General features: G+C 41.7%; 1 protein-coding gene across 2 annotated transcripts in view; it reads left to right on the top strand.

Annotated features, from left to right (window-relative positions):
- Positions 1 to 17,181, top strand: part of TENM2 (teneurin transmembrane protein 2) — a 905,304-nt gene that overhangs the window by 878,025 nt on the left and 10,098 nt on the right. For both annotated transcript variants that reach the window (XM_040630317.1, XM_040630318.1), the window contains 2 exons: positions 9,642 to 9,938; positions 11,414 to 13,028. In XM_040630317.1, the coding sequence (XP_040486251.1) occupies positions 9,642 to 9,938; positions 11,414 to 13,028 (1,912 nt within the window). The remainder of the gene's footprint in view (positions 1 to 9,641; positions 9,939 to 11,413; positions 13,029 to 17,181) is intronic.

Raw genomic sequence — 17,181 nt, 5'->3', positions numbered from 1 at the left:
ATATTTATTGCAGCATTATTCCCACTAGCCAAGATATGGAAGCAACCCAAGTGTCTATTAATAGATGAATGGATAAAGAAGATGTGAGGTGAATTTATGTATGTATGTATGTGTGTGTGTATATATATATATATAATATATATATATATATATCAATCACATGTATATAATGGAATATATATATATAATGGAATATATGTGTGTGTGTGTGTATATAATGGAATATTATTGAACCATAAAAAAGAATGAGATCTTGCCATTTGCAACAACGTGGATAGATCTAGAGGGCATTATGCCAAGTGAAATAAGCCAGACACAGAAGGACAAATACCACATAATTTCACTTATATGTGGAAACAAAAAAAAAAAAAACCAACCAACCAAACAGAAACAGATTCATAAATAGAGAACACCGGTGGTTGCCAGATGGGAGGGGGTTGGGGGTAAGGGCAAAACAGATGAAGGGGATTAAAAGGTACAAACTTCCAATTATAAAGTAAGTCATGGAGATGAAAAGTATAGCATATGGAATATAGTCAATAATATTGTAATAACACTGTCTGGTGACAGATGGTCACTACATTTATCATGATGAGCATTGAGTAATGTTTAAAATTGTTGAATACCATGTTATACACCTAAACTAATGTTATATGTCAACTGTACTTCAATAAAAACTAAAAATAAATACATTTTTTAAATGAAGTGAAACAGATGTCAGGGAAGTTTGTATCAACATAAAAGTGCCATAATATTAAAGGCATCCTGGAAGGACAGCTACCTCGGAGAGTCTCCTGGACTTAGCCTGAATAAGAAATAAACTTCAGTCATTTTAAGAAAAAAAAAATATCTAGGAAAACAATTTAACCAAGGAGGTGAAAAACCTGTACTCTAAAAACTATAAGATAGATGAAAAATTTGAAAACGACACAAATAAATGAAAAGATATTCTGTGTTCATGGATTGGAAGAATTAATATTAGATATGTCCATACCACTCAATGAAATCTACAGATTCAGTGCAATCCCAGTCAAGCTACTGATGACATTTTTCACAAAACTAGAGCAAAGAATCCTAAAATCTGTATGGAACCACAAAAGACCTTAAAAAAACAAAACAATCTTGAGGGAGAACAAAGCTGGATGTCACGCTCCTTGATTTCACGATATACTACAAGGTTCAGGTAATCAAAACAGTATGGTACTGGCACAAAACCAGACACATAGATCAATAGAATAGAATAGCAAGCTGAGAGGAAAACCCACACATATATGGTCAATTAATCTACAGCAAAGGAGGCAAGAATATAAATGTGGAAAAGACTGTCTCTTCAATAAATGGTGCTAGGGAAACTGGACAACTACATGCAAAAGAATGAAACTAGATCACTGTCTTATATACAAAAAAAAATTCAAAATGGATTAAATATTCAAAGTGGATTAAGACCCCAAATCCTAAAACTTCTCAAAGAAAACATAGGCAGTAATCTCTTAGACATCAACCTTAGCAACATATTCATGGATATGTCTCCTTAGGCAAGGGAAACAAAAGCAAAAATAAACTACTGGGACTACACCAAAATAAAAAAATCTTTTTTTTTTAAAGATTTTATTTTTTTAAATAATCTACACCAATGTGGGGCTCGAACCCACAACCCCAAGATCCAGAGCCACATACTTTACTGACTGAGCCAGTCAGGTGTCCCCAAAATAAAAATCTTTTGTACAGCAAAGGAAACCATCAACAAAATGAAAAGGCAACCTACTAAATGGGAGAATATATTTGCAAATCAGACATCTGATAAAGGATTAATATCCAAAATATATAAAGAGTTTATATAACTTAATATCAAAAGGCAAATAACCTGATTTAAAAATGGGCAGAGGACTCAAATAGATATTTTCCCAAAAAAGACATACAAGAAGGCCAAGGTGCTTGAAAAGATGCTCATCATCACTAATCATCAGGGAAAACAACTGAAACCAATGAGATATCACCTCATAGCTGTCAGATTGACTGTTATCAAAAAGACAAAAATATTAAGTATTGGCAAGGATGTAGATAAAAAGAAACTCTTGTGCACTGTTGGTGGGAATGTAAATTGGTGCAGTCACTATGGAAAACAGTATGGAAGTTCCTCAGAAAAATTAAAAATAGAACTTTACTATCTGACCCAGCAATCCACTTCTGGTTATTTAGCTAGAAAACACTAGCTTGAAAAGAGATATGTTCCCCCATGTTTACTGGAGCACTATTTATAATAGCCAAGATATGGAAACAATCAAAGTGTCCATTAATGGATGAATGGGTAAAGAAAACATGGTATTTATATACAATGCAATATTATTTGGTGACAAAAAAGAATGAAATCTTGCTGTTGCAACCACATGGATGGACCTCAAGAGCATTATACCAGGTGAAATTAGTCAGAGGAAGACAAATACCATATGATCTCTCTTATTTGTGGAATCTAGAAAAAACTCTCATATTACAGAGAATGGATTGGTATTGCCAGAGACAGGTGATAAGAGGTGGCAGAAATAGGTTAAAAGAGACAAAAAGTAAAAAAAAAAAAAAAAAAAAAAAAAAAAAAAAAAAAAAAAAAAAGTTTAAAAGGAAGCAAGAAAGACCCCAAATATGCAACCTAACTCTACACCTTAAGGACTAGAAAAAAGACATCCTAAGCCCAAAGTTACTAGAAGAAAGGAAATAATGAAGAGCAGAAATAGAGAATAGGCAAACAATAGAAAAGATTAATCAAACTAAGAATTGGTTCTTTGAAATGATTTTTTAAATTTGACAAACCTTGAACTAGATCAATCAAGGAAAATAGAGGACCCAAATCAACAAAATTATAAATGAAAAAGGAGACATTATAACTGATACTACAGAAATACAGAAGCTCATTAAAAGGCTATTATGAAAAACTATATGCAAACCAACTGGACAACCTAGAGAAATGGATAAATTCTTAAATGGATAAAAGGAGACTGAATCAGTAATCAAAAATCTCCCAAAGAAGAAAAGATCAGACTCAAAGGCTTCACTAATGAATTTTACAAAACATTTAAAAAAGAATTAACACCAATCCTGCTCAAACTCTTCCAAAAAATCAAAGAGGAGGGAACACTTCCAAACTCACTTTATGAGGCCAGCATTACCCTAAGTAAACCAGATATCAAAACGGGGGGGGGGGGGGACTACCAGAAAAGAAAACTACAGACCAGTATCCCTGATGAATACAGATGCAAAAATTCTCAAAAAAATACTAATAAATTGAATTTAGCAGCAAGCACATTAAAAGGATCATTCACCAGGAACAAGTGGGATGTATTTCAGGGGTGCAAAGATAGTTCAACATACACAAATCAAGCAATGTAATATATCACATTATCAGAATTTTTTAAATCATACGATCATCTCAATAGATGCAGGAAAACATTTGACAAAAGTAAATATCCATTCGTGATTAAAAAAAAAAAACTCAGCAAACAGGGTATAGAAGGAATATACCTCAATATAATAAAAGCCACTTATGACAAGCCCACAGCTAACATACTCAATGGCGAAAGATTGAAAGTTTTTTCTCTAAGATCAAGACAAGGGTGCTAACTCTTACTATTCCTATTTAACAGTCCTAGACACAGCAATCAGGCAAGAAAAATAAATAAAAGACATCAGACTTAGGAAGAAGAAAAAGGTCTTTATTTGCATATGACATGATTTTATATAGAGAAAATCCTAAAGATTCCACCAAAAAAGCTATGAGATCTAATCAGTTAATTCAATGACGTTGCAAGATGCAAAATTAACATACAAAAATCTGTAGCATTTCTAAACACTGAATTTTCTTAAAACAAAATAAATGTCCCATTTACAATAGCATCAGAAACAATAAAATATTTAAGAATAAATTTTAACTCAGGACGTGAAAGATTTCTTCTTCAAAACTGTAAGACATTGATGAAAGAAATCAAGGAAGACACAAATAAATAGAGAGGTATCCTGTATTCATGGATTGGAAGAATTAATATTGATAAAATGTCAATGCTACCAAAAGCTGTGGGGTTTGGGTTTTTTTTAAGATTTTGTTTATTTATTTGAGAGAGAGAGAGCATGAGTAGGGGGAGAGGCAGAGGGAAAGGGACAAGCAGACTACCCACTGAGCAGGGACCCCAACACAGGGCTCGATCCCGGGACCTTGAGATCATAACCTGAGCAGAAGTCAGACCCTTAACCTGACTGAGCCAGCCACGTGCCCCCAAAAGCCATGTTTAGATCCAGTACAATCTTTATCAAGATTTCAATGGCACTATTTATAAAAGTTGGAAAAAATCTTAAAATTTATGTTAAACCACAAAAGACCCTGAGTAGCTAAAGTAAACCTGAGAAAGAAAAGTAAGAGGTGTCCTACTTCCTGATTTCAAGCTATACTATAAAGATACAGTAATTAAAACAGTATGGTGGTGGTATAAAAACAGACAAATAGACCAATGGAACAGAACTGAGAGTCCAGAAATAAACCAAAGGATACACAGCCAACTAATATTTGACAAGGAGCCAAGAATACTCAATGGAGAAAAGATAGTCTCCTCAATAAATGGTGATGGGAAAATTGGATATTCACATGTAAAAGAATGAAAGTGGACCCATATCTTATACCACTCACAAAGATTAACTCAAAATGGATTAAAGACTTAATATAAGACCTAAAACCATAAAATTCCTAGATGAAAACAGAAAAAAAAGCTCTTTGACATAGGTCTTGGTAATGATTTTTTGTATGACACCTAAAGCACAAGCAACAAAATCAAAATAAACAAATAAGACAAAATCAAACCAAAAAGCTTCTACACAGCCAAAGAAACAACTAACAAAGTAAAAAGACAATCTACAGAATGGGAGAAAATAGTTGCGAGTTATATATATGATAGGAGGTTAATATCCAAAAAATATTTTTTAAAAAACTCATAGGGGTGCCTGGGTGGCTCAGTTGGTTAAGTGGCTGCCTTCAGCTCTGGTCACTTTGGCAGGGAGCCTGCTTCTCCCTCTGCCCCTGCTCGTGCTGTCTCTCACTGGCTCTTTCTTTCTCAAATAAATAGGTAAGTATATTAAAAAAAAAAAACTCATAAAACTCAATAGCAAAATTAAAGTAATCCAATTTAAAAATAGGCAAAAGGGGTCACCTGGCTGGCACAGTCAGTAGAGCACGTGACTCTTGATCTCCGAGTCATCAGTTGGAGCCCCACATGGGCATAGAGATTACTTGAATGAATACATACGTACATACACACATACATACATACCTAATAAAAATGGACAAAGGACCTGAGCAGACATTTTCCTGTAGAAGATATATGAAGAGCCAAAAGATGCATGAAAAGATGCTCAACATCACTAACTGTGAGGGCATTGCAAATCTAAACCACAGTAACACCTCACCCCTGTTAGGATGGCCATCAAAAAGATAAGAGTAAACGCTGGCAAGGATGTGAAGAAAAGGGAACTCTCATGCACTATTGGTAGGACTGTTAATTGGTGCAGGCACTATGGAAAACTGTGGAGAAGCCTCAAATTTTTAAAAATGGATAATACATAATCCAGCAATTTTACTTCTGGGAGTATATCCAAAAGAAATAAAAACGGTATGTCAAAGATCTATCTGTACTCCCATGTCCATTGCCGCATGACTTATGATAGCCAAGACGTGAAAACAACCTGTGTGTCCATCAACAGATGAAGGGATTTTTAAAAATCTGTTTATATATTTACAACAGAATATTATTCAGCCATAAAAAAATGAGAAAACCCTGCCATTTGCAACAACATGGATGACTCTTGATGACAATATGCTAAGTGAAATAAATCAGAAAAAGACAAATACTGCATGATCTCATTTATATGTGGAATCTTAAAAAATAAATACAAATGAAAACTTACAGAAAAAGAGATCAGATTTGTAATTACCAGAGATGGAGGGTAGGTGGAAGGAGAATTGGAGGAAAGTGGTCAAAAGGTACAGATTTCCAGTTACAAGATAAGTACTAGGGCTGTAATGTACATCATGGTAACTGTAGTTAACACTGCTGTATGATATATAGAAAAGTCGTTAAGAGAATAAAATCCTAAGATTCTCATCACAAAGTGAAAAAATTTTTAAGAGAAAAAAAGAACATCATATGAGATGACAGGTATTAACTAAACTTATTAGGGATTTCATTTCATTATACCCATAAGTCTATTACGCTGTATAATTGAAATGTATACAGTGATGTGTGTGAACTATATCTCAATAAAGGTAGGGGAGGGAGCTAATTCGAACCAATGCTGTAACAAAATCCCTTTCCCAAGGACGTGGTAAATCGGGGAATAAATTCCCACCTTAAATTATCAATGGCTAACGTTTGGAACTTACTACTTCTTTATGGTTGGCGCACTGAGGCCAGGGGTCAGAGGCCTTGTCAACTCTACATAGTAGCCATAAACCCAAATGTTGGCAGTCAGAGGTTAGGGACCCCTCTTCTGGTTTAGCCCATTATTCAGTTCCTTCTGCAATCTTAGCACCCTCACATGTTAATATAATTGTTATAATGATGGTCATGCTTATATGTATGATTTACGTGTTCTTTCCCATGGTTACATGCTACAGTATATATTCATATATATACGAAGATAGATACACACATGATTATGTTATGGTTATATATATATGATTTGCCTGTTAGCCTCTCTCAGGTAAATGAAGATGGGTATATGTATCGCTCCAAGGGTATTTTAACCAAGAATATACATCAGAATCACCCAGCTCCTATTCCCCAGGGGGCTGATTCAGCAGCTGTGGAGTTGGCCCAGCAGCAGTGCTTTGAGAGAGCATCGCAGATGGTTTAGAATCACATGCCTGATGGAGAGCAGCTGGTCAGAGAGGTGGTACAGCCTAGGGGTGAAGACACTGAGTTCTGGACTGGGATCCTGGCTCTACCACTTATTATTTGTATAAGCTTGAACAGGGCACTTAAACCTATCTGCACCTTGTGTGTAAAGTGGGGATAATAGTGCTTGCCTGGGAGTATTGTGAGGATTAAACAAGATAAGGTAGCTCTGAGAACACTCTAAGCCCATCATAAATTCTCAGGACACATTGTTTTGTTGGTGTTGTTCATCCCTGCTTTCCAGGGCAGGCACCAAGCCTGACACTAGCAGAGATTTAATGTTCATCAAATAATAAATGCACAGAGAGCTGTATGATATTAGCAAAGAGAAGCAAAAAGAGAAATTAGTAAGGAAAGGGAAGGAGGAGAGAAGGATGATCAAGAATATGGGAAATACATAGGCATGATAAGGAGTCACCAGCAGTTGGCTTCAGGACACCCTGAAAATCATTCCTCATTGTTGCCACATTATTCATTCTCCTAATAAAATGTTGGCAAGGTCTTGAACTGAAATTTTCAAACTCACAGGATTAAGAATCTTGATGGCCTTCTGCACTTGTCTCAAGTGTTTTATCCCCTTCTCTCTGAGATGACTCCATGGAAATGGCAATAGTTTGAGCAATCAAGTAGTCCTTGGGTTCAAATCCAGCCTCCACCACTTGTCTAGATTTGTGACCCCCTCTGGGCTCCACTGCCCATATATAACATAATTTCTACCTGTGTTGTGAGAATTAAACTGAGGTAAGATAGGTAAAGTACTTAGCCAACACCTGTCAAAACATAAGGGGCTTATATCAGTTGAGATTAGTTTCAACTGCTAGTAACAGAGATTAGAAATAACAATGGCTTAAGTAAGATATGAACATATTATTTGTTATGACCTAAAAGGAGTCTAGAGGTAAGCCATTCATGTCTGGTATAGATGACCATTAAAAGATAACGTAGGTCAACAGGGATCTAGACTTTCTCTGGATGAGCCATCATCCTTGAGGCTTCCATCCTCAAAGTATTTATAAGCTGAATGCTGGAGCTCCAGGGATCGCAGCCACCTTCCACCCAGGAAAAGGGGGAAAGTGGAAAGAACAAATGGATGCCTGTTTCTCAGTGGAGTCAGCTTCCTTTAAGGTTCCCAGGAGACCCAGCTGAAAACTACCACTTACATCATGTTAGCCACCCCTCTGTCCAGGGGAAGCTATGAAATGTAGTTCTTTACCTGGGTACAATGCTGCTCCCTAGAACACAGGTTTCTGTGGTATTAGAATTATTCCATGTCTCCCCATCAAGCTATAATATGGAGCCCTCAGGGGCTGTGGCAATGCTTTACCGTTTCTTCATCATTTGACAAGTCAGGGCACTCAGTGCATATGTAATACAGGAATCAGTAAAGCTGGTTAAATGTCTAAGTGGTTAACTGGTTCAAGTGTGAAGACCTAAGTTCCAGACCAACCCTACCACTTCATTGTTATGTGACCTTGAGCAAGTATGTAACCTCTCTGCTTCGGGCTCAGTTTCCTTATTTGTCAAGTGGTCCTTGTGAGCACCAACTCAGACAAGAGATGCAAGTTGCCTAACACTGTGCCTATGTACACTACCCCCAGCATGTGTTAAAGTTATTACCATCAGCACCATCAACATCACCATCATCACTATTATTAGATGCTATTGCATTATTAGGTAAGGTAAGGAAGTACCAGACGTATCTCACTTCTCTTCCCTTTGCCTGTTTACATCTTCCCTTGCCTTCAGTCGTCACCCCAGGGACATCTGGATTTGCCTTCGATTATGTTGAAAGAGCCTGGCCTCAGTCGGCCTCATTTTATTCACTTCCAGCCATCCACTCGGGACTAGCTGAATCTCAAGTGTCCCTCTCCTTTGCCCCTAACCAGAGTCTAGTCACCCAGCTCTGCCTTCTGGGACAGGCTCTCTTCTCTGATCAGATCAGCTTCTAAATAAATATTAAATTATGGCTAGATGTGTTCCACTATTCCTTTCAAATCTAAGTACATCAGTTCCTTTGTTGGAATTTCCCAGCCCTGTTGAGGTCTCCCCACTGATGTCTTGCATCCTTGACAGTGGCAAGATTTTTCTCTAAATAGAAGTAAAGAAGTTCACATAGCAATAAGCCTTCCTATTCCCAGATTTTTGCAAAACATGGATTTCTAAGACATCCTCCCCACCCTCCTAGGTACCTTTATTGAGATTTCAGAAGAAATCTTGGCACCTACTCTTAAAGATCATTAGCTACTCAGCCGGTGATATGCCAAAAAAGGGTTGAAAGTGTGCAAATATATAAATCATCTTGCCCTCCAGGGTGGCCAGGCAGGGCAGTCAGAACCCCAGTGTCCAGGGCTATTGTGTATGGCTAATTTGTACAGTGCACAATTTTCACCATTCACACGTTCTACAACAAGATGATACTCCTTATAATTGTGGGGTGCATAGTCTACATAACCGCTTACGGCAGCCATGCCCAAATTAGTCATCTCTGACCATAAGCAGCCTCATTTCTGTATCTTCGTGCACCCTACGAATATTACCATTTTCTTTGTGTGCCATGATGTAAAGGAGTTTAGGAAACACTACTCTCAGTAACTTCAAGGTTTGTTCTTGCTCCACTGAACACTTGTTCCCTGGCCATGTCAGCCATGTCCTTCACAGAAGCTAACACTCCCAGGTGATGTCTCTCAAACCAAGTCCATTGTGTTCTCCTAGGTCCATGGAAGAAATCTCTTGTCCATTGACTATGACCGGAATATTCGGACAGAAAAGATCTATGATGATCACCGAAAGTTCACCCTGAGGATCATTTATGACCAGGTGGGCCGCCCATTCCTCTGGCTCCCCAGCAGTGGGCTGGCAGCGGTCAACGTCTCATACTTCTTCAACGGACGCTTGGCTGGCCTTCAGCGTGGGGCCATGAGTGAGAGGACAGACATCGACAAGCAAGGCCGAATCGTGTCCCGCATGTTTGCCGATGGGAAAGTGTGGAGCTACTCCTACCTTGACAAGGTAGGTGAGCGTGATGTCCTCACTCAGCTGGGGCTCTCCCTTATTCACACTGCTCTTTCTCAGCTGACCTGATATGCTTTGCCATGAAACATTTACCATCTTTACTTTGACTCTATAAGGTCTCCCCTCGTGCTCCCATCCTTACTGGGAGGGAGGAAAATCTGAAGGAAAATGTTATTCCTAGCTCATCACTGTTACCATTAAAAGGGGGAAAAAAAAGTGCTAGACACTCAATAATGGCAAAAAGAATGGATTGTCTGATTTTATTCCAAAAAAAAAAAGAAAAAAAAAGTGCTGTTGAAGCGGGCAGAATCATCCCACTGGCATCGCAGCTAATCATTATTTATGAACTGGAAATGCAATGATTCATTTCTGCCTTGCCCAAAATTAAGTCATCCGGGTAGGGAATTTTGCCTAAAACTCAGGCACACAGAGCAACACCCTCCTACTTGGCCTATTGGCTAAAACAGCCAATGGATTCTCTCTGCATAATTCCCTGTGTCTGAAAATGCCAAATGCAGGTCTTTGTGTCAGAAAGGGTCAGGTTGGAGCAGCCGTAAAAAGAGGTCCCTTTGGGGTACAAGCCAAGACTTTTGAAGGCTGTCCTGGTCCTCTATGTCATTAGACGGGGGCTTGCTCAGCTCAGGCCTCCCCCTGTGCTCACCTCGACACAGGTTCCATTTCTATTTCTTCCTTTCTTGCCTTTCCATTACAGAAGTCACTTGCAGACAGAGCAGTGACCTCCTCCATAAGAGTGGGGCTGCTGTCCCTTTGGTCATCCCTGAATCCTGTTCTCATTATGCCATAAAATACTAGAATGGTTAACCGGGGGAGGCAAGAATCACCCAATTGCCCCAAGTTTGAGGCCATTTTTATCCCCCCAAAATTGATGATTCTGGGTTATTTAATCTTTTCAGTAGTTTCTAAATGGAAGATATGCTTTCTTTTTAGATGTAATCAGGGGTGGCCAAAACATAGCATGGGTGTCCCCTGCTGGGCCAGTGGCAATCATTTCTAAACAATCTTAGGATTTCTTGTTATCAAGCTCTAGAGGCAAACTCAGTGCTTCTCACCTCAGTCCTTCAAGCCCTCTCAAAGTATGGTCCAAGCAACATCAGGATCACCTGGGTGCTTGTTACAAAAGCAGATTCTCAGGCCACCTTCCCCCTCATCCTCCCACCAAACTACTAAATCAGAATCTGCCTTTTAACAAGATCCCTGGGTATTTCACACACACACACACACACACACACACACACACTAAAGTTCAGGAAGCACTGGTCCAGGTAGCCACCATAATCCATCAGAATTAGCATGCCCAGTGAAATCAATCTACTCATAATCTCTGGTCTAAATTTCCCCATCCTTCTTGGCTTTTGAATTGCCATTTTGGAAAATGGAATAGATTCTGTGCATTTGAGTACTTGGTCTTGAAGAGCCAGCTCATGCGTTCCTTCCCCCTTTCCTTCCTCCAGTCTATGGTCCTCCTGCTTCAGAGTCAGCGTCAGTACATATTTGAGTATGACTCCTCTGACCGTCTCCACGCCGTCACCATGCCCAGTGTTGCCCGGCACAGCATGTCCACCCATACATCCATTGGCTACATCCGCAACATTTATAACCCTCCTGAAAGCAACGCTTCGGTCATTTTTGACTACAGTGATGACGGCCGCATCCTCAAGACGTCCTTTTTGGGCACTGGGCGCCAGGTATTCTACAAGTATGGGAAACTCTCCAAGCTATCAGAGATTGTCTATGACAGTACTGCTGTCACTTTTGGATATGACGAGACCACCGGCGTTTTAAAAATGGTCAGTCTCCAAAGTGGGGGTTTCTCCTGCACAATCAGGTACCGGAAGATTGGCCCACTTGTGGACAAGCAGATCTACAGGTTCTCCGAGGAAGGCATGGTCAATGCCAGGTTCGACTACACCTATCATGACAACAGCTTCCGGATTGCAAGCATCAAGCCCGTCATAAGTGAGACCCCCCTTCCCGTTGATCTCTACCGCTACGATGAGATTTCTGGCAAGGTGGAGCATTTTGGCAAGTTTGGAGTCATCTATTACGACATCAACCAGATCATCACCACTGCTGTAATGACCCTCAGCAAACACTTTGACACCCACGGGCGGATCAAGGAAGTCCAGTACGAGATGTTTCGGTCCCTCATGTACTGGATGACAGTGCAATATGACAGTATGGGAAGGGTGATTAAAAGGGAGCTAAAACTGGGGCCTTATGCTAACACCACTAAGTACACCTATGACTACGATGGGGATGGGCAGCTCCAGAGTGTGGCTGTCAATGACCGCCCAACCTGGCGCTACAGCTACGACCTCAATGGGAACCTGCATTTACTGAATCCGGGGAATAGCGTACGCCTTATGCCCTTGCGCTACGATCTCCGGGATCGGATAACCAGACTCGGCGATGTGCAGTACAAAATTGATGACGACGGCTATCTGTGCCAGCGAGGGGCTGACATCTTTGAATATAACTCCAAGGGCCTCCTAACAAGAGCCTACAACAAGGCCAGTGGGTGGAGTGTCCAGTACCGCTACGATGGTGTAGGGCGGCGGGCTTCCTACAAGACCAACCTGGGCCACCACCTGCAATATTTCTACTCTGACCTCCACAACCCGACCCGCATCACCCATGTCTATAATCATTCCAACTCAGAGATAACCTCACTCTACTATGACCTCCAGGGTCACCTCTTTGCCATGGAGAGCAGCAGTGGGGAGGAGTACTATGTCGCCTCAGATAACACAGGCACTCCTCTGGCTGTGTTCAGCATCAACGGTCTCATGATCAAACAACTGCAGTATACGGCCTATGGGGAGATTTATTATGACTCCAACCCTGACTTCCAGATGGTTATTGGCTTCCATGGTGGACTCTATGATCCCCTGACCAAGCTGGTCCACTTCACTCAGCGTGATTATGATGTGCTGGCAGGACGATGGACCTCTCCAGACTATACCATGTGGAAAAACGTGGGCAAGGAGCCAGCCCCCTTTAACCTGTATATGTTCAAGAGCAACAATCCTCTTAGCAATGAGCTGGATTTGAAGAACTATGTGACAGGTGAGGACTCTACCGTCTCAGTTGGGCAGTGGCTCCCCGGGGGGTAGTTGTCCTGGCAGACTGTTGGGAACTTCGAAACAAGGTCTTACTTCTGATGATAGGAGAATCCTGGAGACCTATAAACACTGGTCTGTGTGGTACCTAGAACAGTCAAGTGACAGCAGCACAGAGCAGTCTTCAGACCTATTTGAAGATGTCCTAACCATTTTCAAGTCCATTTAGTTGAAATAACTTTTATAAGAGCACTTCCTACCCCGAGAGAGGAAAACAGCCTTATGGAGGGGGAAATAATGGGACTCTGGTGTCAGAAATGCCTGGTTCAGACTCTCTCACTTCTACTTATAAGCCAAAGGACTTTGGGCTAGGTTTCTAATCTCTCTGAGCTGTAGTTTCCTTCTCTGTGAAAAAGTACTATAAAACCACCCCACAGAGTGATTGTGAGACGTAAATGAATGTATGCAGGTAAAGTTTAGTGGCTAGCACTCAGACAGTGGGTGCTCACAGAAGAGTATCTGCTCCTGCTATTACCATTATCATTACAAATGAAGGACTGAGTTAGCATAGGTAAGAGATGACTAAGACCCAGTTCCTGGCCTCAAAGCAGGCTGGCAAGATACAAACAGCCAATGCTAATGCAAAGCAGAATTAGGTTTGTGCTACCATATAGGTGTCTGTTCAGTTATTTGTTCAATAAGCATTTATAGAGTGGCATTATATTAGATTCTGGGGATAGAAATGATGAACAAAGGGGGCTGTGTATATATGTGTGTAGATGACTTCAAGTTTGAAAACTGTGACATAGTACAGAAGGGTCCCATGTCAAACTGGGCTTGAATATTGAAGGGGATCTTGGTTGGCAGAAATGAGCTCAAGGCTAAAGAAAGACTATGAGTCAAAAGGACATAGGAAGCTTGGAGAAGGGCCAAGGAGGGCAAATAATCTACTGCCTCATGATAAGTGAGAAATTGGTAAAATAAGGTTCCCTATCTCTTATCTCTTCCATGTATCTCCGTCCATCTATCCCTCCATTAACCCATTCAACAAATATTTTCATAATATCTAGCATAGACTAATACCCATCTCCTCATCCACATATCTCCATCTCTATCCATTCATTCACCCATTCGACAAATATTTTTATAATATCTAACATATACTAAGTATCGGAGATGCAGTGGACAGCAAGATAAAGTTCTTATCCTCGGGAAATAAGGAAATCAGGATGGATGGATGGATGGATGGATGGATGCAGAGACCAACTTTCAGCAAGGAAGTTAAAGTCATCCTCCCTGTCCATGGATCGTAGAGGAGCAACAGTACGGACCCCAACTCCAAGGCCCCTAAGTTCCAGAAAACTCACATCCCTTGGCCATGAGCCGAGGAGACAGCAAACCCAAAGGGTCCCTACCCTCAGGTGACCAGGTGTCACTTGTCCACCCTCAAGAAAGGAAGCAGCAGCTAGCCGACCACAGGGCTGCCCTCGATGCCCCCATGCTACAGAAGGATGACCTTAAAGATCAATTGGGACCATGCCGTATCTCATCATCACATTCCAGAGCCTTTGAAGCTGAACCCAGCATCCCCCTACAACAGAAGCAGCTGGTACCTTTTGAGCCCAAGAGCTCTGACCAAGCTAGTTCCCTCCTGTTCTCCCCACCGCACCTCATTGAGAGGCCCTGCCATGGTACTCTGCCATGCTCTCTCTTCCCCATGGCTTAGCATGATTGTTATCCCCCAGTTCACTGCACTTTCAAATTAAAGGACCTCTCAGGAAAACATACGCACACATATGTGCGTACAGAGTTTCAGGTGACAATAAGTGGTATACAAATAAAATAGGATAAGGGGTTAGACAGGGAGTGATGGGAAGCATCTCCTATATTTAGGGTGCTCACAGAGGACTTTCTGAGGAGGTGGCATTTCAGCAGAGACCTTTATGAAGTGGGGAAGGGAGAGGAAGAGTGTTCTCGACACAGGAACCAGTGTGAATGGGAAGGCAGACCATGACTATCTTAGCCTTGGGAGAATTCCCTCGCCCTCCAGAATGTGCTTCCCAAAACATAGCTTGGCATTGGATAACTTAGGGATGAGTCAGCCAGAGTCAAATAAAAAGAAAGCCCTCAGTGTGGGCTGAATGGACACAAGAGCTGCCAAGGTCCACACAAAATCATTCACAGAGCAGTCAAACTCACTGACCCCTCAGCTACTTCCCTAGTTCTCCTGCAAAGGAAAAAAAATTATCAGAATATTCTGAACAGCAATATGACTTTCCTCATTCTAGCACTTCACGGAGACTCAATAAATGGGAATCAAATCAGGTTGAACTAAGTCCAACAAAACTGAATCCAGAAACCATTCGAAAGAGTCTAAAATAAAAGGTAGTGTTAGAGAAGCACGTGCATAGAGCTGACGGGAGCAGTCAAAGCTGGGGAAAGGAGGGCCCAGGCAGAGCGGAGCGTCAGACCAGGCACAAGCCCACACCTGCTGCCCATTCAAGATGAGCTGCCCCCTGGAGAGAGGATCCTAGCGGAGAACACCAAATCATTCTCTGCTGTTTCAGTGTTGGCTAATCTGTAAACCCGTCTAAATGAGTCTTAATTTGCCACTTAGGAGACGAGCACAGTGGTTGAACTTGCCGCTCACAATTTAAGCAGAAGAAGTAATTAAGATGTAGTCGGGAGGAACGCAGAGAACAGAACCTTCTCTCGTTGGTGCTCAAAAAAAAAAAAAAAATCATTGATGTTTTGGAAACAGAGCTCTCTGAATGCAAGAGGCAGCCGCTGAGGCCGGAGGAGCTTCTGCTTCCTCCTGAGAATGCAGGCACAACGGAGACCAGCCTAGAGTGCCCATGAGTTCGGAGGCCCCGGGGCTGGAGCAGAGGCGTAGCCACCAGGAGGGGGTGAAGGAGGGTCAGAAGTGCTTCCTTTCCCGCTCATAGCCTCCAAAGAAGCACCCTGCCCAGGAGTGCCTGGGTAGCGCAGTCGTTAAAGCGTCTGCCTTTGGCTTAGGGCGTGATCCCGGCGTACTGGGATCGAGTCCCACATCGGGCTCCTCCGCTGTGAGCCTGCTTCTTCCTCTCCCACTCCCCTGCTGTGTTCCCTCTCTACCTGGCTGTCTCTCTGTCACATAAATAAAATCTTTAAAAAAAAAAAAAAAAGAAGCACCCTGCCCAACCAGTATTTTTTTAAGGTAATATATTGACGACTGATACATCTGTGATAACCAGATATCAGAGGAAAGGATGTAAAAAAACAGACTGGGAGGCAGACGCCCTCCCCCAACTACCTCCAGGGCCTCAGTCTTTTCCAGTCTGGCATCACAGGAAACTCCTCAGTTCCAGACAAATGGGGGGCCCATTCCCAGCCCCCAGCCTGGCCTGTAATTCAGGCCCATTCGTCCTCCTGTAAGAACCTGAGTACGTCTCAAGACCCCGTTGTTGGCCTTGCTAACCACTGTGTCACTTGGGTGATATCTCAGACTTTCTGAGGCCTCATTTCTTCGTCAGCAAAATGGTGGTAATCATAGCGCTGACCCCTTGGGGCTGTGAAAAGTAAATGAGGCCTGCCGTGTAAGGTGCCTAGCACAGAGCTAAGGCTAATAAATGGTAGGGATGCATTTTGTTACTTATAAGCAGCCATGGACTTGGACAGGTGGAGTCCCCAGATGAAGAGCAGAGATACCACCTCTGCGTAATTTTCTGAGGAACGTGGGGAGGGGTCTCCAGATCCACCCTGAAACAGACCCAAATTCTGGCCTAAGTGGCCCTGCTTTGGCAAACCTGACACCCCAGACAAATGTGAGTTAAGCGAACGTCCTAGAAATCATCGGCAATGACTTGTATTTTCTCCTCACCCCTTCTCCCTGGCGGGTCTTTGGGTTTACAAACTCCAGGCACATGTGAGCATGTGGGATTTTACGGAGTTGAATTTCCCTAAGTGCGGAGGAAGGCACAACCTCCTTCTCACATTAACCCTCTTCTCAGATCTACACTTAACACCTAAGATGCTGTTCTGACAGCGTTTTTGGAGACGGAGAGTATGCTCGGCGGCCACAACATCATCACATGCCCTGAAGAACATGAGAGGCGAACAGTAATGTGCTATTAGGAGGGGCCGCCTCGTCAGCTCTTGCCCCAAAGGCTCCCTCTCTACAG

Source organism: Ursus maritimus, unplaced genomic scaffold (genome assembly GCF_017311325.1).
Source record: "Ursus maritimus isolate PB19 unplaced genomic scaffold, ASM1731132v1 scaffold_15, whole genome shotgun sequence".
In the NCBI taxonomy this organism is placed as follows: Eukaryota; Metazoa; Chordata; class Mammalia; order Carnivora; family Ursidae; genus Ursus; species Ursus maritimus.
Note: the sequence above shows the minus strand (reverse complement) of the source record. Positions and strands in the feature narration are given on the sequence as shown.